Genomic DNA, 21,345 nt, shown 5'->3' on the forward strand with positions numbered 1-21,345 from the left:
TTATCAATGCATTTACAGAATTCAGATGCATCTGCTTCAATTTAAAACCCTTAAAATATCTACAACAGGGTATATTTGATGTTTTATTTTAAATTGAGGGGTGTTTTTTTTATCTTTATTAAATTGATCACTTAATAAATTTAATTAGAGTAGTGTTGGGGATAGCTGTTTCTAAAGGTGCCATTGCTATGCAAGATCCTAGTTGAGTAAAATAGATTTTAAGGCCTGATTAATTAATTCATTATCACATGTATGTCATAATTTTAGAAAAATTTTAAGATTTTAAATTTATAAGAGTATTCTTGATTAAGTGAATAAAAGGTTTAGGTGTGGCTTTACATATTTTTGTTATATTGTGATTCAGTGCTTTTAATTAAAGAAGTTGAATACTCTTTTTCCATTAACATCTACAAGATTTTTCACCAAAACAATGCCTTTACTACACCAGTCCTTCTTGGATAAGGACTTTTTGTTGCGAATTATCACTGAGTAATTCCATAAAGCAGAAACACGTGGAGAAAAATTATGGGTAAATATCGAGTATGTAATGATCTGTTTGTGTGCATAACATAACAGCAGGATCAACTTTTTCAGTGGTGACAGTTGAATATTTCCGCCCGCCAGTGGAGCTGCTTCCGCCTACCGCCGGAGCTCCACTAGATTCTCGTCTCTTTCATTCTGTTTCCCGTCAGTTAATTGTTCTTCCGGTGACAGAGGTCAGCTCGCTCGAACGTAACAGGTATCCCTGAAAATCTACGAAAGCCACCAAAAGCATGGTATGTTTTAATGTTAGGTTAGTTGTGGAAATTACGTTTTACACCTTCCAATGAAAATCAAAGCTTACGCATTATGTCAAATTAATTATAGCGACTTAAACGAAAACTTACGGTAAATACAGTTGCTAACATTAGCGTGAAATATCTGAGACATATTTAACTGCTGCAACAACAAACTCATCGATAAAATGACAATTTTCGTGTAAGTTAAGCTTTGACAACATATTTCGGTGGTTATTCGTTGTTTAGTCATTTTTAACCGTAAATGAAGGAGTGTAGCATTTTCCTCATGGCAGAGGCTCTGTACATTTTCATTTGAAAACGTGTAAGTTACAGAACTTAAGATTAATGATAAACGTATATTTCGTTTTGATATCATAAATGTTATTTAATTGTCTTAACAGCCCAAAGCTGTGTAATTCAATGATCATTACCTGTGTTTGAACTGATAATAACCATATACCAGTTGAGTTGGGAGATAAGGCTTTATAAGTTTTATGGAGTTTCAGAAAAACTATTTTTATTCACACCGTTGTTGACTATATAGCACTTTGTAAGCTTTATGGAATGTGAACTTTATTTTTATTAACGTAATATTGTTGGAGCTGAGAAAGAAAGCTCTGTTGTATAATCAAGGCCTTCAATCAAAAGGTCTCATTTTCTGACACGTCTGAAACAACACACACACACACACACACACACACACACACACACACACACATACATAATTCACATATTTAAAGTAGCTTTTATTTATTTGAAAACAAGTGTACTTTGAATGAGACAATGATTACTTTTAGTTGCATGTAACAGCATCAATATGAATTTCAGTCTCACACCATCCTGCTGGTGCAGCCCACGAAGAGGCCAGAGGGTCGGACATATGCTGATTATGAATCGGTCAATGAATGTATGGAAGGTAAGCGGAAGTGGAACGCTACAAAAGCAATTTGCCCATTTACAGAATCACAGAAACTTTCAAAGTCTCTCTCTTTTTTTTGTTTTGTTTTGTTAATTTTCATTTGCCAAACCAAAACCTAAACACTCTTAACACATCAAGAAAAATTTCTTGCCAGGGGACATTGAATAGAGTGAATCAGTACGCAACATATTATGCTCCATTGAAGCTCATGAACCAATGAGAAACAAGGTCATGTCATTCAGTCTGGTTAGGTCTTATTGGTAGTTAATCGAAGTATTTTATTATTATTATTATTTTTTTACATTAGTTAGGATCATGTTTTTCCTTGTGACTCTTCAGTATTAAAAAGCAATTGAACTATTTTCTCTCTCCTGAACACCAACACTACTATATCAAAACGGCAAAGTCAATATCAAAGCATTAATGGAGTGAAAGATTGTTGCACACTCAGCAGTACATTTTCATTAATTTTCCAGTCAGAATCTGTGATCAAAAGATTGAGAATACATTTCTGCAAATGTCTTGTAATTCGTTCACATTGAACTTGCATTATGTGTCTGTTTTTAGTATAACAGTGTAATTTATTGTATTTTTCTATCCTGCAGGTGTTTGTAAGATGTATGAGGAGCATTTAAAGAGGATGAACCCCAACAGTCCGTCCATCACATACGATATCAGCCAACTCTTTGACTTCATCGATGACCTTGCTGACCTCAGCTGTTTGGTGTAAGTTGATGTAAAATAATCCTTCCTGATTGTTAATCTTTAAAAAAAAGTACATTTCACATTAACGGAGCTTTTACATTTTTGGGTGCTGCCTTTAAGTGTTATTATTAGACTAAAACTCAACACAAAACTAGTAATTTAAATATTACGGCACACATTCATTGGAAGAGCTACAAACGGCCCACGGGGCACACTTTGGACACCCCTGATGCAGAGATGACACATGAACATTTCCTGATATTTACACAAGAATTTATGGGGGGGGAAGTAAACTGAACCATCGACTTTTGTTTAAGAATGAAAAATTGACAAATATTTCAACTGCTGCAGAAAGAGTCAAACATATTGATCAAGTCGTGCTGTGAATGAGGCTGCAGAAATGGAGAGGTGGATACTCTGGTTGTGTGATTATAACAGAACTTTGATATGAAAGAGGTTAATATTTCCACACTGAAACCATTTGAGTCGTTCAGTTTATAAGTTAAAAAATAACAACAAAGAAACATTCACAAAGTCACAAAAATTTAATTTAGGTGGACCTACCTCCGCCTTCGAGGATGTAGCTCCTCCTCAGTCACAGTTTCCAAGCCTCTGCCTCAAATAGCAGGCTAGCTCCTCCAGACTAGCCAGCAGCAATTAGCAAACACCTGGTGGAACTGTTCACCTGCTGAGCTCATTATAGGAGCTACTTCTCAGTGCAACGCTGGTAAAAACGTTGATAAAGGTTTAATAGGGGAGCCATGTTGTGATGACTTCCTGAAGGCGGAGTTTCAGAAAGAGCAGGAGTTTCTTAAAGAGACAGAGGCCCAATTTCTAGATGCTAAATTATATAGTCAAATTTCTTTTATATTTGATATTTACAGCATTTTTATCACAACAGAAAGTAGCATTGTTACTTGATATTGAAAAAGAAAGAGCTCTCCTAACATGCCTTATTTTTGTTAATTGAGTTTGTATTTTCATAGTTTAGCAGCTTCGTAGAGACATCAAGCTGTCCACCTGTCAAATGTGACCATTTGACCAACTTTTAAAGCTCTATTCTCAAAATTAGGAAAGGGTCATCCTCTGGGGCACGAGAAAACTTTGGTCAATATCAAAACAGTTGTATGTTTTCAAATGAATGGTGGCGTTCTGTTGTGAGGAGTCAGGCGCAAACAGACCTAAAGCTGTCGTTCCGTCTCAGGTACCGTGCCGACACACAGACGTACCAACCGTACAACAAGGACTGGATCAAAGAGAAGATCTACGTGCTGCTTCGTCGTCAAGCCCAGCAGGCAGCCAAGTGAAGCCCATGAGAAAATGTGGGGTGTGGGGCAGGGAGGTGCGTTTAAAGGTTGTGTTTTTGGTGTTCTTTTCACATGGGGAGTGTATTTTATATATCCTTGTTTGACTTATTAATAAAGATTCCTATTAAACACTAGTTCTCATCATGTTGCTTAATAGTCTGCATACAAACAATACACAGCACTTCGAACATGGTGGTGGCAGCATCATGCTGTGGGGATGCTTTTTTTTTTTCCAACAGTTGACTGGAACATGGAAGGAGCAAAAATAAAGGGCAAAATGGAGCAACAGGATTAGATTACAGTGAAATTTTTTATTTTATCGGGCTAAATACAAATGCATGCCGCACCTTTCAGATTCTTATTTGAAAGACCAGATATTCTTTTTTTTTCTTTCCATCTCCTTCTTAATTATTACAAGCTAATATATTGAAGTTTGTGGTTGCCAAGTGACAAAATGCGGAAAACGTCACAAATACTTTTGTAAGGTACTTTATTTGGTGAGTGTTTTCAGGAGAATAACTTAAAGGAGCCAGAAGAAACATTTTTCAGCAAGGAGAGGGAAATTGATTAGAGTTGATAGGAGCATATATGGAGCAAAATAAAGGGTAAAACACATATATCCAGACAACAGGCCTAGATTCATTTATTTAATTGGGCTGAATACAAATGCACGTTGCATCTTTAAGATTTTTGCTTAAAAAAACGTTTTAAATACACTTAAAGGAATTCATGCTTGATACTTAAAATGGTTCACAAGATCAAATATATTTTTACACATTCTTAACTGGCCTTTCCATTGTTTCTATCGATTTTTATTCATGTAATTTTAGGTCTTTTAAGTTAGTTTCCTGAAAACACTCGCCACCCAGGTGAAAAATATATTGGTATATACTTAAGCGTGCTAAAATCTAATATATTTTAGAAACGATAGTAAAATAAATTTCATAAGTGCTGTTTTGAACATTTACTTCGTACTAAGTAAACTTTAGATTAATTTGAAATTCACCTTAATTAACTTTCCCATAAATTCCGCGTATGTCGGAGTGTGGAGGCATGTGTTTTTAAACTTTTACGTTGTCAGAGGATTAAAGAAAAGGGGAAAAAAAATAAATGAATAAAACGAGCTAAAATAGAGCCGCGAGCCTTGTGAAGGAACGCACCGGCGCCGCCGAAGCGCGTGTGTCCGTCTAACGAGGCGCAGGAGGCGGCCACACTTTCTCCTGCGCTCGCGCTACCGAAACTGGATCCTCTCCTCCTCCGGCCACACTTTCTCCTGCGCTCGCGCTACCGAAACTGGATCCTCTCCTCCTCCTCTTCTCGCGCGTGTGCTTTTCTTTTTTTTTTTTTTTTTTTTTTTTTTTTTGTCCCCCTACCTTTGTGTTGTGATCGCAGTCTGTTTTCTCACACCCACTCCGGCGCCCCTACCACACCCCTCCTCCTCCCCCCTCCTTCATCCCACCCTGTCCTACCCCCCACCCTCTCCTCCTCCACCACCGCCACCCCCCTCTCCTCCTTTTAGCATCTGAAAAGACCGCTGAGTGAGAATCGATGGCGCAGAGGCCCGCTTGACAGGACAATAAACCACAAAGAAGGGGTGAGGGTGTTTTTTTTTTTCTTCCTCTCTCTTGGTTATTCTTTTAATAGCGGAATTTACTCCAGCGACCCGACGAGGAGCGAATCGCTCGGGGCTGACTGCGAGAGGAGATATTTAACACAAGGCATCTTTTGTTACCGCGATATGATTTACAGCAGGCGTCAGCTGCCGTGGACTCACACTGAGAAAAATATATGTGTATCTTAAATAATAATGATGATGATGATGATAATAAGAACAACGGTGATGATGAAGGGGAGGGAGATTGGAAGAAACGGCGGGCTCGGCGTCTTGCATCGTCTCGAACAGAAATTTAACATGAACCCACATCACCTTACGTAACCTACATCAGCGGATCCCGGGTCCTGGTTATGGCCAGAGAATAGCGGGGCACTTGCCGCTGCAGGTTTCGGATGATGGGATCGGTGCGCCTGGATTTCACTGGGCGATGCGGTACCTGGAGGGGTGTTAATGCGGCTGTCTGCTTGTAAACAAATGCGATCGGCAGAGTCGGAGAGGGAGAAGACTTTGAAATCGGGCGCAAGGCAGTAAGTAATGTTAGATCAGGCTGGCGCTGTGCAGAGATGTTCCACATTGCTGCTCCTTTTTCGACCCTCCCTCCTCCTTTTTCTCCCCCCACAGCCATGAGGAGGACAAGTCACATCCAAGGCGCAGGGGGAGCCGTCTATTTACAGCTGAGCCGCTCTGATCTGCCACAACAATAGCTTCTGTTTTCCTCTCCTCCCTCCTCCTGCACTCCCTCCCGATCAGCCTCGGGCGTAATCAATAATCAGAAATATGATGCTATTGTGGCTATAGATTTGGAGCCAGAAAACTGATGAATCACGCATCGATCGTAGTGTCTGCCTCTCTCCTGAGATGAAGGTGTGTTGTTGGTGGTAACCTGGAGTGACCTGACAGCATGCGGCGTGTGCTGTGTTGTCTCTGCCCTCCTCACATCCAGACTCCTGCAGCGATGCCCCAGCAGAGAGAGGTCTCGGCTCCGTCCCGCCGCCGCCTCGGCCTGGTTCCCGCCCGCCCCCAGACGCCGAAGAGCGGCCACAGCTTCCCATGAAGCCACCACCGGAACTCAGCTCGACCGCTCTGCATGGGGCCTCTCACATGTAAAGTATGTTTACGTTGGTGAATCCTTTTCCCACATGCAGATTTTGCTGTTGTTGTTGGGATAATTAAATTTTTGTTTATCGCTTAATTCCAGAAAAGTATTAAGGAATCAAAATATGTTTATTTCTCTGAAATAATTACAATTTTCTTGCTGATTTTCCTCCCGACAAGCCCGTTGTTTGCCCTTTAAAACGTACATGATCGCAGTTGCAACTGTTAAGACTTTGTCCACATTTTGTCAAATTATACCAATATATAATATTATATATATGTTATATTAATATATATACCTGGATTAAAAAAACAGCCCCTTGCTCTATAATGTACTTTGTTGCTTCCTGGAGGCGTAGACATTGTTGAGATTTAAAATTTTAAACAATTGACTTTTGCCCGTGAGGTAATGCGCCAGTTCTGCACTATGACGCTTACCGGAAATGGCGTGCGCCATCAACAACCATCCTCCTCTACAAAAAGCCGAAGGAGGCGACTGTTAATGTTAATTTAATGTTTTCGTACACGGACTAAACGGCGTCATTCGCTTCCTCCGCTGCCATTGCTAAAACTACAAGCAGACCACAATTCCAAAACAGCGCAGAAAATTGACGTCATCGTTCCTCTGTTCGGTCATTGGCTTGGTACCGGAGAGAATTCAACCAAAGGGGAGAAAGCCCAGACTGTGGCGCAAGCAAATTTTTTTTCCTTTTCAAACAGAGTTGCACAGGAAGGCGAAACAACACAAAGTAGTACATATTTGCATTTTTTATTTTTTACCAATAAAAATTTGTATTTCGATGTTTGTTGAACGTTATAAATAACATAAAATGACACAGTAAGTGATAACCGTTCAAAGGAGTGGATAGAAGTATTACTCCTTCTATCTTCCCATGTATTACTAATAGTAGTATTAAGATAATATTGATGCAAAAATACTACAATAAGAACATAATATATATTGAGACAATTTCTCCTATTAATGTTTACTATTTCATTATACTGCGTTTTAAATTACTTAATGTTTTAATGTAAAATCTTAAAAGTGTGAAGTGCACCCCCTGTGAGTCAAACACTTATCAAACCACCTGCAAATAAAGCTGGAGGTTTCAATGGAGAGCATTTGTAAACAACAGCTTGCAGCAATTTTTCAATTGGATATATGTCCAGACTTTGACTGGGCCGTTCTAACACGTGGACATGCTCTGATCCAAACCATTCCAATGCTCCAGGTGTACATTCTTCGTTGTTTTCTTGCTGGAAGGCGAGACTTTGCAAGAAATATCCAGTCTATTGCTTACCTGTGTTAGCTTTCCATCCTGTGTTAGGCTCCATTTAGCTCCATCTATCTTCCCATGTGCTTTGATTGTTCCTGGTCAGGAAAATCATCCATTTAAGCACACAGAAAGCACCTTTATTACCTAGAACTGCTGCTGGAGGCTTTAATTTATCAGATATTTTTGGAACAATGTGACGTTGTGCTAGAAACTACAGGTTTTCTGGAGAAAACGTATCCCCACGTTATGATGCTCCCTACTCAAAAGACTAATGAAAAGCTGTAAACTAGACTTTTGTTGACTATTTTTCCACCTGAATTGGACCTCTGCAGCTCAACTGCTTTAAACGTTTCCACTACTTTCCTCCCTGATGTCTCTGCTTTGGTCCTTGATCTTCCTGATGCTCCTTGTTTACGGAACAGCTGGATTATTCCACATTAATGGACTTTCCTTACTAATATAGCAGACTTAACCTCAGAATTGAAATGGTCGCAGTCAGAGTACAGGGGGCTAAATACAAATGCACGCCACACTTTTCAGAGTTTTATTTATGTGAAAATGTGAACACTTTGCAACTTCATCTTGAAACGTCAACATATGTGCTACACTGCAAAAACAAAACAGCTTACCATGCATTTTTGTCTAGTTTCTTGTATAAATACCTTGATGCAATTGAAATAAGACAAAACTAACTTATGAGTGACTTATAAGGGAGCTTATTTTAAGCAAATAATCCTTGAATATTGATCAAAAAGTAATAGTTCTGTTGGCAGATTTTTTTGACTTATACATGGGAGACGTATCACATTTTCTATATTTTTTTTAATTTGTTTTGAGAAGGGTCTTTTTTTTGCAGTGTACACTGTGTTGTTGTTTCTTGTCCCCAATGAGAAAAACAGTTTTATCACAAACCTTCACTTGAATTTTATCCAAAACTTTTTCCATTTTCTTTTTCAAATTTAAGCTTAAAGCATAATTAATAAAATTGACGTCACAGGACGGACACTTGTTTTCAGATTTATTCAACTTACATCAACGTTAGTAAGAAATGTGGAAATGTGGACATATCTCACAGGGTTTGTGTTAGCAGCAAACCTCTGATCCAAAACGGCGTCCTCCACCTGGAACTGAAACGGAGGCACAGTCAGTTAATGCATAAGGAATACTTTCCCTTTTAGCAGAATTATTTCAAATAAGAATTGAGATGTTTCCAAGAAAAGTCAACCGGACTTAAACATTTTAAAACAACAATTGGATTCAAACACAACAACTAATTATAACCTTTTCACTCTCGTGCTAAACAGTTGGTATGTGATTTTTCTGTCAGTATTTATTAATTTTTTTAAAATTGCCAGAAATATTGTTGAACTTGATTTGTCAAAGCAAGTATTTACATCTAAGGGAGTAAATACTTTTCATAAGCATTGTTTCAGTCAGCGACCTGGTTTCTTGTTTGTTCTTGAATTTCTTTCGATTTGCTGTTTTGAGATCTTTAGCCTACATTCTTGTCCTTGTATTTGAGTCATTTCTTGATTCTGCCAGTCAGGCAGTATTCAGGTCTGGGTATGGCTAGCGAATGCGAATGCGAAAAAGGGGATAAATGACAGTTAAATCATAATTTTTTTTCAAGGGTTGCAATTACATGTGTTGGTTTGGATAGCTTTTTTCCCCTTTAAAAATGAAATAATTATCTAAAAAATGTTTTTGTATTTCCTCAGATTTTCTTTTCCTCACTTTGTTGTTTTTATTTTTTTGATGAGTTGAAGCATTCAAAAAATGCTTGGCGGAGTTGAAGCCTCCCCCAAAAAAGCGAAAATGAGAGAAATACCTTTTATGAAAGACAAAACTCAACAGCGCAGGCGTTTTGTTCTGCATCTTATTTTTCCCCCCTGTGAGACTTTGCCTCGTGTGTTGCCATAAAAAGGAAGCAATTCCAAGCTGGGGGATGTTCTGTGCCTGTAGGAAATGGGTTTGTGACGTTAGCCATGTTCAATTTTACAATTACACAAGAAAACGGCAGGCGGGGCGCTTTAAAGAGACAAGTGTGTAATCATCAGGTAATATGGATGGAACAGCAGCATCAGTCTGGATCAAACACATTTTATCCTGATATCAGAAGAATTATCTGGACAAACATCAGGGGAACTTTAAGAACAATACTGTAACAAAATGAAGTGCTGGTATTAATAATTCTTAATCTTTCTCTCAGCTGACATGGAGGATGAAGATGGGACTTGTCTACTTGATGTTTTGTGGTAAGTTTTTAGTTTGTTCTTACATCCTGTAGCTAGCTAGAGCTAGCTTGCTCTCTTTCTTTCCTTCATTGCCTTTCAAAACAAAGGGAAAAAAAGCATGAATAGAACCACAACATTTCCAACAAAATATCCTGCAAAACACAACAAAATGTGTTCAAAAAAGAAGGGGCGACTTATTGACTGCTTTACTTACGTTTACATGCAAATCCTGAATCAAAATGGTGATTCTAACATAAAAACGAGACAAACATGCTAAGAAGAGAGCCCGCTCTCTGAAAATGTATAAAAACAAATATCCACATAGATTTAATCAGTTTCAGTCCTTTTGTTCTTCTTCTCTTGTTGCAGTGACCCCCAAGCCCTGAATGACTTCCTTCATGGAACCAGTGAGGTAAGAAGTGATTTACAGAGACTCGAAAACTGCTTGAATCCTACAACCACAGCCTTCAAGCTCTTCTAGGATTGTGTGTGGAAGAGCCACAGAAAGTGGATAGAAGACTCTCAAACTTTCTCACAAAATAAAATCTGAAAAGTGTGGTGTGCAATGGTATTTAGCTGCAGCAATCATGCTAATGAAGAGTCAGATTTGTGAGGTGTTTGTGAAAGGACAGACGGTTAACAGAAAGTCAGAAAGTAAAGCTGAATCATTTTCCCCCAACCATCAAGGTGGCCAAACCTTAAATTGACTCGTTTTTGTCTCACCAGCTGCAGACTGAAGACCTGCTCATTAGCTCCTCCTCTGGGGAGCCCTCTCTCTTCACAGATGCCCCGGTGAGTGTCTGGATGCGCAGCCAGCAGCGTCCCAACAACCAGCATCAACCCCCAGGAGATCAATGGTTTTCTCTCCATTTCGTGACTGCTATTAAATGCTGACTAATCACACAATAACCTTTCTGTCCGTGTCTCTTCCTCCAGAGTCCCGTCTCTCTGCTGGGAGACAGCAGGGACTGCACGGACACGCCTCCACCTGGCTGTGTGGACCTGTCTTTCTTGGAGGAGGCTCTGCTGTCCTCTCCGGAGGGCGCGGAGGACCCGGAGGCCGTGCAGCCACCTGCCGAGGCTGGATGTGAGGCGAAGGAGGAGGAGGAAGTGGGGGAGGCGGAGGTGGCTTGTGATATCCTCCAGCAGAGTCTGCAGGAGGCTGAAATCACCGAGCAGACCATGGCCCTGGAAGCAGGACTGGCGCAAGCAGGAGACATTTTGTCCCTCTATCCCCCAACTCCTCTCCTCTCTCCACCTTTGGTGCCGTTCATACCCAAGTCTGTCACATTGCCCGTCGCCCCGACGTTGCCCAGAGACACCCAAGCCGCAGTGGAGCCTCCTCAGCCCTCCCTGCTGGCGGTGGGACCGGGCTGCCCATCTCTAAAACCGGCCGCCCCGGCTCAGCTGATGGGACTCCTGCCTGGGAACGTGTTTCCTGCTCCGTCTCCAGACAGTTCCTTCTCCCTGAGTCCCGCTCAAGGCTCCAGCATGATCATCCACAAGGCAGTGCCTAGCGTCGCCACCCGGCCTCTCATCAACCCGGCCCTCAGAGCCACAGCGGCGCCGGCGCCAGGCATCGTCCTGCAGCGTGCCCCGCTCCCCATCCAGCCTAAGCTGCCCATCAGCATCCAGCCCAGGCTGGTGCAAATCAGCCCCAAGCCCTCGGGGCAGAAAGCGACCTCTGGTCTCACATTTGTCCCGGCGACCGCCTCGTCCAACATCTTATTGTCCCAAGCTCCCGGCCAAAAGACTGTAGCTCCACAGCCACAGCCAGCGCAGCAGCTCTCCAAGCCGGTCAGCCTGCAGCTGGTCAACCAGGGCGGCTCATTCGTGCTCCAGCCTCAGGGACTCTTCCAAGGCCAGAACCAGTTTCTTCTTCCGGGCCAGTGTCCCGTCACAATATCCCAGCCTGCCAGAGCAGTGCAGCCTCTCCTCACCCCCAGTCATCAAGGCCCCTCCGTTCACGGCGTGGCCGCCTCCACCGGGCAGCTTGTGGACGGCTCTCAGATCCTAACCGTACCCCAAAGACAGCTGAACTTCAGCCCAGTCTTCGCCACTCCTACAGGGCAGCTAGCTCTCCGCCAGGCCACTGTGCTTTCAGGATCTCTGCAGCTGCAGCCGGCCCCCACCACCGTCTTCCAGATGCCAGCACAGCTGGCTGGAGCTTACGCTGCAGGAGGGCAGGGGCAACAAGCCACCCTGGTCCACAGTCCTGCTCTTGGGAACCACATCACCCTGATCAACAGTTCAGGGGTGCTTCCCCAGGATCTCACTTCCATCTCGATTGTCAACGGCCCCTCGGTGGTTCAGGGACTGCCGTTCGCCGCTCAGGCTGCAGCTCCACAGGCGGGAGTGACGGAGGGGCAGCTGAGCCTTCAGCGGGCCTCTGTGGTGCTGCTGCCTGAGAGGCCTGTTCAGGAGGAGAGGAGCGGCTCAGAGGAGGCTTTCCACCAGCTACAACAGGTGAGCTCTCACCGCTCTGAAGATAAACGTGACGACTAAGCAGTGTTTCACTATGGTTACCCAGGTCTGTTCCAATCCAATATTGATATTGGAAATTAGTCCGATATCAGCTAAAAAAAAAAGCGAGTGTCAGAATATATCAGCCTGCACACTGTTAGAAACACTCCACTGGAGCAATTAGTCCGCCCCGTCATTTCCATGCACCAGTGTTTGTATTCCGCATGCAGACCCATTGGGTCAACACATGGCTCAGTTGTTCTCATACCCGTTATTGTTGACTTTTGTTCTCTGAGTAATATCACATGATTAGAGGTTCTCTAACATTCCACACTACAAATAATGTATGAATCATGGTGATTTCACAATGGGTCAGTATCGATTACGGCCATTTGTCAAAGCTGCAATATCAGTATCATATCAGAAGTGAAAAAGTTGCATCTGGACACCCCTAATATGGCATACTTTATTCTTCATTTGAACTGAAGAGAATTTGGTCCTAACTTTGGTGCGTCTTTCCCGCAGCCCTTTGGACACGTGGTCCAGCACGTCTCGGTGCAGCCCGGCTCTGCGGGGCTCCAGTCCCCTCCTCCTCCTCCTCCTCCTCCTCCTCCTCCTGCTCTTCCTCAGGTGGTTGCGGTCTTACAGCCCCCACCTGAGCCTCCTCATGTCTCCGAACCAGCTGTGGAGATGCCCAAGCTCCTGATGCCCTCAGCAGACCTCAGCCATGTTGTGGAAGAGGTCACCCACTCGATGAGTCAAAGCCAGGACTTTATGCAACACATGCCACAGGTCAGTGCGTGCTACGTCTACCGGAGATTTTGTTTTCTGGGGGGATTCTGTGTGACAGACCAGCACAAAGCAGCGCATGAAGTACATGAAGAAAAGGAAGCTCCTGAACAGGATGCGTTTTTCCACAGTAAAATTCAAGCAGTTTCCAGTGCCACACTTTGGAGATAAGAACAATACAAATTAATTAAAAAATACAGTTTCAAATCACTATTGTATCACATCATTGTTATATATCATGACACGCTGTTGTTAATAATGTCTTGCGATGTTATTTTAGATTCTACAGCTCCAGGGACAGGGTAAGACACAATATAAAAAGAAAATTACAAAAATCTATAAAAATGTTCCCACTAAGTTTTCTGGATTTTAATAAAATTTTGCACTTAGATTTCAAAGCCATGCAATTTAAATATTAAGCTTTCAATGACTTTATAGATAAATCAAGAAATGTTTAAACCAGGGGTCCCCAAACTACGGCCCGCCTCCTCATTTGGTCCGGCCCCCTGAACAATACCAGAGAGCATTCAGTGTTTTTTTTCATATATATGTGGATTTTTCTTCAACCACCAGGGGGGCTCTTGAGCAGATATGAAACTTAGTTTCCCTCAATGGAATATATACTAGTCAGTACCAGTCACCGTTTCACGCTCACGGTTTTTTTCCATTTGCATTCTGGGTAAAAAATCTATCTACAAACGCTAATATGTCGTCGGCAGTAATCCAGCCCCCCCCCAACAAAACCTTTCTAAGGTTTCTTTCTCGAAAACCTAAGACCGGCCCCCGACCAGAAAAGGGAACAGTCATGTGGCCCTCGCAGGAAAAAGTTTGGGGACCCCTGGTTTAAACCTTCAAAACACTTAAATGAAATTCAAGCACTTTCAAGGAATTCAAGCACCTGAAACCACGTGAAACACTTGAAGTGTAAGCATTCCGTGTTTTGTCAACACGCTTTATATTAAACGAGCTAAATATGCGTCATTAAATTAGAAAAATGAAGATATGATATAAAACTCCAATTAGAATAGCTTTGTTCAGAGTATCATTTAATGTCATATATCACATGTTGGCTTAAATTCTGGTCTGATTTTCTCACCAGGAAGCGCTTAGTTCTCCCATCCCGTCTGAATTATTGGTTGGAGCTCTGCCAGTGGTTCCGATTGAGCCCCTCACCTCCCCGGCTGGCAGCGACGGAGACAGTCCACCCCAGAGCGGAGCCGCGTCTGAACCGGACGCTCACGTGATGTCCGGCCGGCGCTGTGAAGTTTCTCCGCATCCCTCAGAACCGGAAAACACGACGATGATCTGCTCCCCGTCTCTGGTTCAGGACGCCGCGAGGCCAGCTCCAGCGACGTTCTCCCCTCCGGTTGGGCCTCAGACGTCGGCCTCCCAGACAAACATGGAGGCTCCAGTCCAGTACCAAGTCCCGCAGAGCTTATTTGCGGAGACCCAGGCGAATGTCCAGAGTGTTTCCCAGCCTCCCGGACAGGTGCAGCCGCCCGTCTCCCAGCCCCAGTCTTCGAGCTGCACTCCCGCCCGCCGCAGCCCGTCCCCTCTGCATGTCAGCGTCCCGGTGCCTCAGCAGCAGACTGCGCCCGCAGCTGCACCCGCTCTTCTCTCGAAAGAGGGAGACGACTCTGCTGTCCTACAGCAAACACAAAACAGTGAGTTCAACAGCAGCTTTTACTATTAAAAAAAAAAAAAGACTAAAAAATAGCCTTGTGGCTACTTCTGCCGCATTTACAAAAATGATAATGTGCATTGTCCCTACCAAATAAATTAAATTAAATATGTGTACTTCAAACTATAAAATAAATACGTAAATTATTTTATTAGTGTATTAGCATTTAGTTTGTTATTTAAAAAAAATATATTTATATTATCATGCTAGTTTGGTGCTCTTGGGACCCCTCTGGTGGCGTGGAGGTCTAATGTATACGTGTATCATACTTCTCCGCTGACTGTGTTCATCTTTGTCATCATGTCGTCTACCAGAGCCCACAGCTGCCTTGGAGAGTAAGAGCTATACTCTCAATGTACATCCACCCTCTCCTGCAGATCGAGTTCAGGGGCCTCCCGTCCAGTGTGGCCCCGTCCAGCAGAGCAAAAAGGTGCAACACTTAAATATGACACACCATACAGCAAAGTCTAAATCCTTCCACATACAATATATGCTTGAGTTAATGTTTTGTTTTTGTTTTTTTTTAACTGAAAACGTGTTTATTAGCTGGCAGGTAATCTGGAACTGCAGAGAGAGGAGAGGCTCACACCAGCAATGCGCAGACACAGGTAAGAGTTTCCACAAAATGTCATTCAAAAGTGACTGTAGTTTTCGTTTGTTTACAAACCAGCTGCCAGATGAACCATTTCGGAGTCATCGTGGACGGTAACGCTGAGATCTCATCGTTCTCTTCAGATTCCAGCAGCAGCTCTGTTTGGACCACGGAGCTGTGCACAACCCGTTCACCCGGCCGGCGTTCGCCACTCTGAAAGACGCCGTTAGACGCCTGCTGCCGTATCACACCTGCGCCGGTCACCTGCCCACTCAAGACGACTTCAACTTAGGTTCACAAGCATTGATTTGTAAACTCTGAGAATATCAAGACTCTGTTTCTTTAATCATTATTTCGAGAGGTTTTCTCCATTTTCTTGCTTTTGGTAAAAATTCACCTGGAAATGACATATTTCTTTTTCAACAGTGGATCAGGAGTTTGACTCTGTATCTGGTTTCCTGCTAAAACGCACCAAGGACATGGTCAACAAATACAGGCAGCTATTGGTTAAGGAAACCCAGGTGAGATGTAGCATGCTAACGTTGCATGACTTCAGAACATAGAACCTTTATTTGTGCTCACAAGATGCCGTAACTCCAGTAAAAGGGGTTCTACGAAGTCCACCACACTATTCAGATTTTTATTTGTAAACAAATTTTTCCTCCCACTTCCGTACCTCCACTATTGATGACATGCGAACCATGGTTTCCACAGCAGGAGAGTCCGTCGGCAGAGATGGTGATGCTGGAGCGTCTCTTCCTCCAGGCCGAGAGATACACGTTGGCAGAGGACAGACGGCGGGCTCGCAAAGATCCAGGTCAGTGTTTCCACAAGGGGGTAAGGGGCTAGTAATATTGCAAGGAATGTCTTAATGAGCAAAAAAGACACAGTATCCAACTAGTATGAGAACATTAAAAGTTCCTAGACAATCAGAGTGGTACCTCAGGGCACTACACTTAACCTCCATATTTGCTCCAGTTGAGCTCCCAGGTGTGAATGAGTAATTAAGACATGTCAATGGGGAGGCTGAGGAGGGCTGCATGATGATGGAAAATCACACACAAGAGTGTCATTTTCCTTAACATGAAGCTAAGGAGAAATTAAAGGTGTTTTTATGGTGATTAAGAAGCAGAAAGCGTGAAGGGGACTCTTGAAAGCTGCTAAATGTCAGGCCTGACTGATGTTAGAATCTGAAGTTTCTGAGTACATTGTTAATCTAAACCTAAAATCTCATGTAGAATTGGAACTATTGGAAAACATTTTCACGCGTTATGTCCTATTCATTACAGCAGAGTGATGAATGAAATTCAAGAGTTCAGCAAGAATCGGCTGATGTTAAACAGACAACTCTGAAGAAATCCAGCTAAATGTTAAGTGACTGACAGTGAACAGAGGTGGAGGACTTAACTTACCACTGCATGCTGTACAAACAAACAAACAAAAAAAATCTGAATATTTGCACTGAAAAATATTTCTCCCTCTTACTTTCTCACTCTGTATGTAGAGGGACAGGTGGTAGCATTAAATTTTCAAAGTAAAAAAACTATTGATTGCATTTGAATGCAGCAAGAATTTTAAACTCGGGTACAATAAAGGATGTTGAAGGTTTGGCTTTGAGAAAGAATCGTGAATCCAACAAGTCCAAGACAAGATCAAGACTTTGAGAATGTGGTCTTCAGACCGCTCTTGTGACCAAAGCGAATGTTGAGTACCGCAACACTTCCATCTGCGAAAGTACCCAAAACTAACTGGTCACATTGTTCAGTCACTCCTTTTTTCTTCCTTCCAGAAACATTTATGACATCTTTGGTGACGTCAGCGTCTTCCCCTCACAGTGCCCAGTCCTCTGGCTTCTCTCACGCACACTCTTCTAGCAGCCCCTCCTCCCCGCCAGCCTGGGCAAGACTGACCGAAAGACCCCCAGGACTGAAGACCTACCGTTCCAGCTCACGCGGAGCTCTAAGACTCACTATCAAGCAGGAGTCGGGCTCTCGCAAAGTTATCCACAACTCAGTCTGCGATCTGGGACTCAAGAGGGACCACACGGGGCAGCTGACAAACGGCGGCGGAGGTGTCAATGAACGTCACCCCCAGGCAACCGACGGAGCTCCTCGGCGTTCCCAGTATGGAGACGAAATGTCCGACGGCGCTCCGGGCAGTAATGCCGCAGAACAGGTCCCACAGACGGTGCCCGACTCCCAAGCAAAGCCTCCGATTCCCCTTCCAATGACGGAACCGGAGGACGTTTGCTTCGAGATTGCCACCAGAGATATCGGCGCCCCAAAGCTGAAATGCTACAGGGTGGATGTGTCCCCTCAGCCGGAGCAGCGCTTCAGCCCCGCGTCCCTGCCTTTCCAAGAGGACAACATCCTCAGCGAACATCTACAGAGTGCCATAGACAGCATACTGGAGCTCCAGCGCCTCCAGGGCCCCTCGGTGGCCCCGGGCAGGGCGGCGCCAGGCCCTTCACTGGACCAGCCTGTCACCAGCATCCTAGAGGGACACCTGTGAGGTAACCCTACAGGGGTCAGTACAAAGATGTTGATGGGGTGATGTTGCTTGAACTGATTGTGTGAAGGAAGAAAACAAAGAATAGGCACTATAAAGAAATGCATACCAGACAACAGCACTATCTATAGTCCGATAGATGTTAGATACTTCATTTTTGATGTATGTTTGTGGAAAAAAAATCTATTTGAATAGGAGCTATATTGTTTCAGTGGTAGTTAAGTCCTTCAGAGGTTTACGACACTGGTGTAACCTTCATCAGCATATAGTATATAAGTAATAGTGAGGATAATAAAACATGGAGTAGACTGAGATTATTCAATAGTTTTTTATAAGATTTCTTTGAAAATTGTGAAGCTTTTTTTCTTTTTTTCTTTCTTTTTTTTTTTTTTTTGCATAGTGCCAATCTTCCAGGGTATTTATTTTGATACTTTGTGCCAATTGCGTTTTGCATTGAGAAATGCAGTGAATGCGTGAGGTGTGTGTGCGTTCTCGTTTGAATTAGTTCGCGTGGATTTGGAAGAGTGTGTGTGCGTGTGTGTTTGTGTAAAAGCGTCGGCTCGTGGGTCGGGATGGAGTACACACACACACACAAAATAAATAAATAAAGATCCCGCGTGCGCCGTCATCCTGGCTTAATGAATGAAACTCCAAAGATTTTGTGACTCGTTACATCCTGAATACACCAGCAAACGTCCACGTCGTGTCTCTTCCCGCAAGCTGGAGTCTGTCCTCGTTAAAATAGGAGAAAAAAAAAAAGAAAACAAAAATGAACCCGGTTTGGCACAGAAAACACATTAGGCAGTCGTGTTTTGTTGCTATTTTTTGAAAGGTTGGACCATTACTGGAGTCGAACTGTGAAATACTGCTAGTTTTGCATCTGCATTCGGAGGCTAGAACAGTTTCCCCTACTGTACGTATGAACATGCAAGCAATAATAAGTTAGGGTTGTTGGGAGCCTCGATGTTGCAGGAGGAGGAAGGAGCCTGTTTAATAACTGGGCCCGGGTAAAAATGCAGAAATGAGAGATGCTTTATTGTCATGAAGGCCTTTGCTGTTTAGAAAATATTTCTAATATGTCTCAAGGGCTTAAGGTTGACTTATTGGCATCAATGACCATAAGAAATGTTCGGTTTTGGAAAGAAATACACCAAAACTAAGAGGAAAATCTAGATTTCGAGCCTCTCCGCATCATCAGCCTTTGACCAAAAACACAACGAATCATCTGCTTCACTTAAAAGTTTATTTAAGCTATTTTTTTACTATTATTTTTGCAGCTTCTTATGTTATTGTGACAATCTAATCAGCCCTTATGAAAATGTGAATCCGATCTTCGCAAACTCATCATAAAATATGTGTGAAAAACGTTCGCTGTAGGTTAATCTTTAGCTTGAAGGTCAACAATTGAACTGTAAAACAGGAACATGTCTGTCTGTCTTATAAAATGGACTGAAAATGCGCTTCAGAAATTTGGATTTGGATGTTATGTATGGAGTCATTTTCGTGTCTTTATTTTGCAGTTAAGAAATATAAAAATATACATATCATTAGAATGTATATTCAGATATTTGATTTACAGATTCTTAGCTATGACAATGTGTAAAAAGATGGCTCTATGTGTTGTTTTCCCATTTTAAACGGTAATGAGATTTTGCATCACAGATCTAAAAAAAATTCTCTAAATAAGAAGCACAACTTGTAGCTTATGTTGATTTCTGTTCACTTTAAAAGTTGCAACAGAAATCTCATAACGACTGCATGTCATTAATCTTACAATTTATAACTGCAATGATGTATTAATCTTATCAGCATCCAGAATAATTGTTGCTCTTTTGTTTTAAGTTAAAGCAATTGAAATGTGAAATTTTACTCAAGTGCACCCTCTTCCCCATTTGTATTTTTAGATGTTATTTATGTCCCGTTTTGCTCTGCAATTTGTTTGCAATATAACTACACAAAACTAACTCCATACAATTAGGGGTTAAGACAACTTGATTGGAAATTTGTAATTAGTACAGTGTGGTCAGTAAAACATTCCTCGTGTGAAACGTAATCAAAAATAAGATAGGGTGTGTTTCTCAAGCTGTTGTAACATCTTGGTGTTAGAAAAAAAAGGTGACAACATCCGGAAATTTGGGGCTAAATTGCTTCTTGCCATTGTTTTCTTGAATTGTATGAGTCTTTTTTGTGTGCGTGTTTAAATAGTCTTCTGTCACATTGAACAAAAAGTTTTAATATGCAGTAATTTAGTGCTGAAACTAAATGTACTAGTGTTGGTGGACACTTAGGAGAGCCACAAAACACGTCTGTATGCTAACACCGAAGCTAGCGGCAGTCAGCTAGCTTGGTTGGAATTTGCAATCACTTACCTGCTGGCTTAAGCTTTAAATTCGTCCTCTAAAATTTACAGCGACTTAAAAACGTAATAATACCTCTTGAATATTTTTCAAATTCCAGGTTGTCACGTTACAACCTGGAATTTCATTGTATTTAGTAGCTGAGGCCAACAGCTACAAAATATCAAGCTTGGTATTTACCAAGCTTGATATTCGAACACAGCCTGTAGCCGTGTTCGAATATCAAGCCCCTTACGGGTCCCTTTCCAGGACAAAATTAAGCTTAAAAAAAATTACAGATGTTCTGGATCTTCTAGTGTCTCAACCTACATTGGTTTCAGCAAAAATGCAGTAAAGATGTCAGTGTCTTTCACAACAGATTGCACTCTGTCACTGCTACTCTTCTTTAAGGGGAATTCCTTTTGGGGTTTTTTTTTGTTTGTTTTTGGTAAAGTATTTCCCAAAGTTCTCCGTTATAATTCAAGGCCTCTCCCTCTCCTTACGGGAGAAACTCCACCGTTGACGGAATCCCCTTTAAGGAATCAGCCTCATGTGCCATTGTTCTTGTCGCAGTGTCAAATGCTGCCCTTTAGATGTGTAGTCCGTCTGGATCATTGGATAAAAGAATTCTGCATGTTGAGCCATTTTATTTATTTGTAAATGTGCTTTATTCAGCATTTCTGACTGAACTGTGAAACCAGGGGAGCTCATAACTTTACACTTAACTTCAGATAAGAAAAAAAAGAAAAAAAAAAAAAACATTCGACTAGCAGATTGTTCTGATGCCAAAATCAAGAGGCCTTAATTCAGCAGAACTAGATTGTAAAAATAAGAAATGTTGACAAAAAAAAAAAAAAAAAAAAAGGTTCAACTAAAGACTTTGACCTGAAACGAGTCGTTCATATAAGAAATGTTAAGAAAACCACTTTTGTACTCATTTTTACAAACTATTTATTAAACTGTGATTTTGTAAGAAATAAGCCTGTTTTCTCTTCTTCTGTTTTATTCCTTTATATGTGTGTGTGTGTAAAACAGGAAAAGACCA

At 42.1% G+C, this 21,345-nt stretch overlaps 2 protein-coding genes across 5 annotated transcripts; both read left to right on the forward strand.

Moving 5' to 3' along the window:
• Positions 1–669: 669 nt before the first annotated feature.
• LOC103150042 (ERH mRNA splicing and mitosis factor) lies at positions 670–3,844 on the forward strand. Its single transcript, XM_007569469.2, has 4 exons — positions 670–776; positions 1,608–1,695; positions 2,304–2,424; positions 3,608–3,844. Exons 1-4 carry the CDS (start codon positions 774–776, stop codon positions 3,708–3,710), a joined length of 315 nt encoding a protein of 104 aa, XP_007569531.1. The 5' UTR covers positions 670–773; the 3' UTR covers positions 3,711–3,844.
• A 1,335-nt stretch (positions 3,845–5,179) lies between these two features.
• Positions 5,180–21,277, forward strand: LOC103150083 (glioma tumor suppressor candidate region gene 1 protein). 4 transcript variants are annotated; one of them, XM_016680416.1, is made up of 14 exons: positions 5,180–5,304; positions 6,269–6,433; positions 9,907–9,952; positions 10,301–10,343; positions 10,658–10,723; positions 10,868–12,397; positions 12,920–13,186; positions 14,280–14,847; positions 15,179–15,294; positions 15,411–15,472; positions 15,600–15,748; positions 15,883–15,977; positions 16,171–16,273; positions 17,246–21,277. In XM_016680416.1, exons 3-14 carry the CDS (start codon positions 9,912–9,914, stop codon positions 17,965–17,967), a joined length of 3,762 nt encoding a protein of 1,253 aa, XP_016535902.1. In that variant the 5' UTR covers positions 5,180–5,304; positions 6,269–6,433; positions 9,907–9,911; the 3' UTR covers positions 17,968–21,277. The 4 variants fall into 4 exon arrangements, with proteins under 4 accessions (XP_016535902.1, XP_016535905.1, XP_016535904.1 ...); XM_016680419.1 differs by having other exon boundaries at positions 16,174–16,273; XM_016680418.1 differs by having other exon boundaries at positions 5,181–5,304; positions 14,283–14,847.
• The last annotated feature ends 68 nt before the right edge of the window (positions 21,278–21,345 follow it).

The sequence above is a fragment of the Poecilia formosa genome, unplaced genomic scaffold (genome assembly GCF_000485575.1).
Source record: "Poecilia formosa unplaced genomic scaffold, Poecilia_formosa-5.1.2 Scaffold241, whole genome shotgun sequence".
NCBI classification, from domain to species: domain Eukaryota; kingdom Metazoa; phylum Chordata; class Actinopteri; order Cyprinodontiformes; family Poeciliidae; genus Poecilia; species Poecilia formosa.

What these genes read in the sequence shown, in the direction of transcription:
- LOC103150042 (XM_007569469.2), top strand. An exon ending in GGTCAATGAATGTATGGAAG is followed by an intron (nt 1,696 to 2,303) that starts GTAAGCGGAAGT and finishes TCTATCCTGCAG; the next exon opens with GTGTTTGTAAGATGTATGAG. An exon ending in GCTGACCTCAGCTGTTTGGT is followed by an intron (nt 2,425 to 3,607) that starts GTAAGTTGATGT and finishes GTTCCGTCTCAG; the next exon opens with GTACCGTGCCGACACACAGA.
- LOC103150083 (XM_016680416.1), top strand. Translation starts at nt 9,912, where the DNA reads ATGGAGGATGAAGATGGGACTTGTCTACTTGATGTTTTGTG. An exon ending in CTCTCTTCACAGATGCCCCG is followed by an intron (nt 10,724 to 10,867) that starts GTGAGTGTCTGG and finishes CTCTTCCTCCAG; the next exon opens with AGTCCCGTCTCTCTGCTGGG. An exon ending in CCGTCCAGCAGAGCAAAAAG is followed by an intron (nt 15,295 to 15,410) that starts GTGCAACACTTA and finishes CGTGTTTATTAG; the next exon opens with CTGGCAGGTAATCTGGAACT.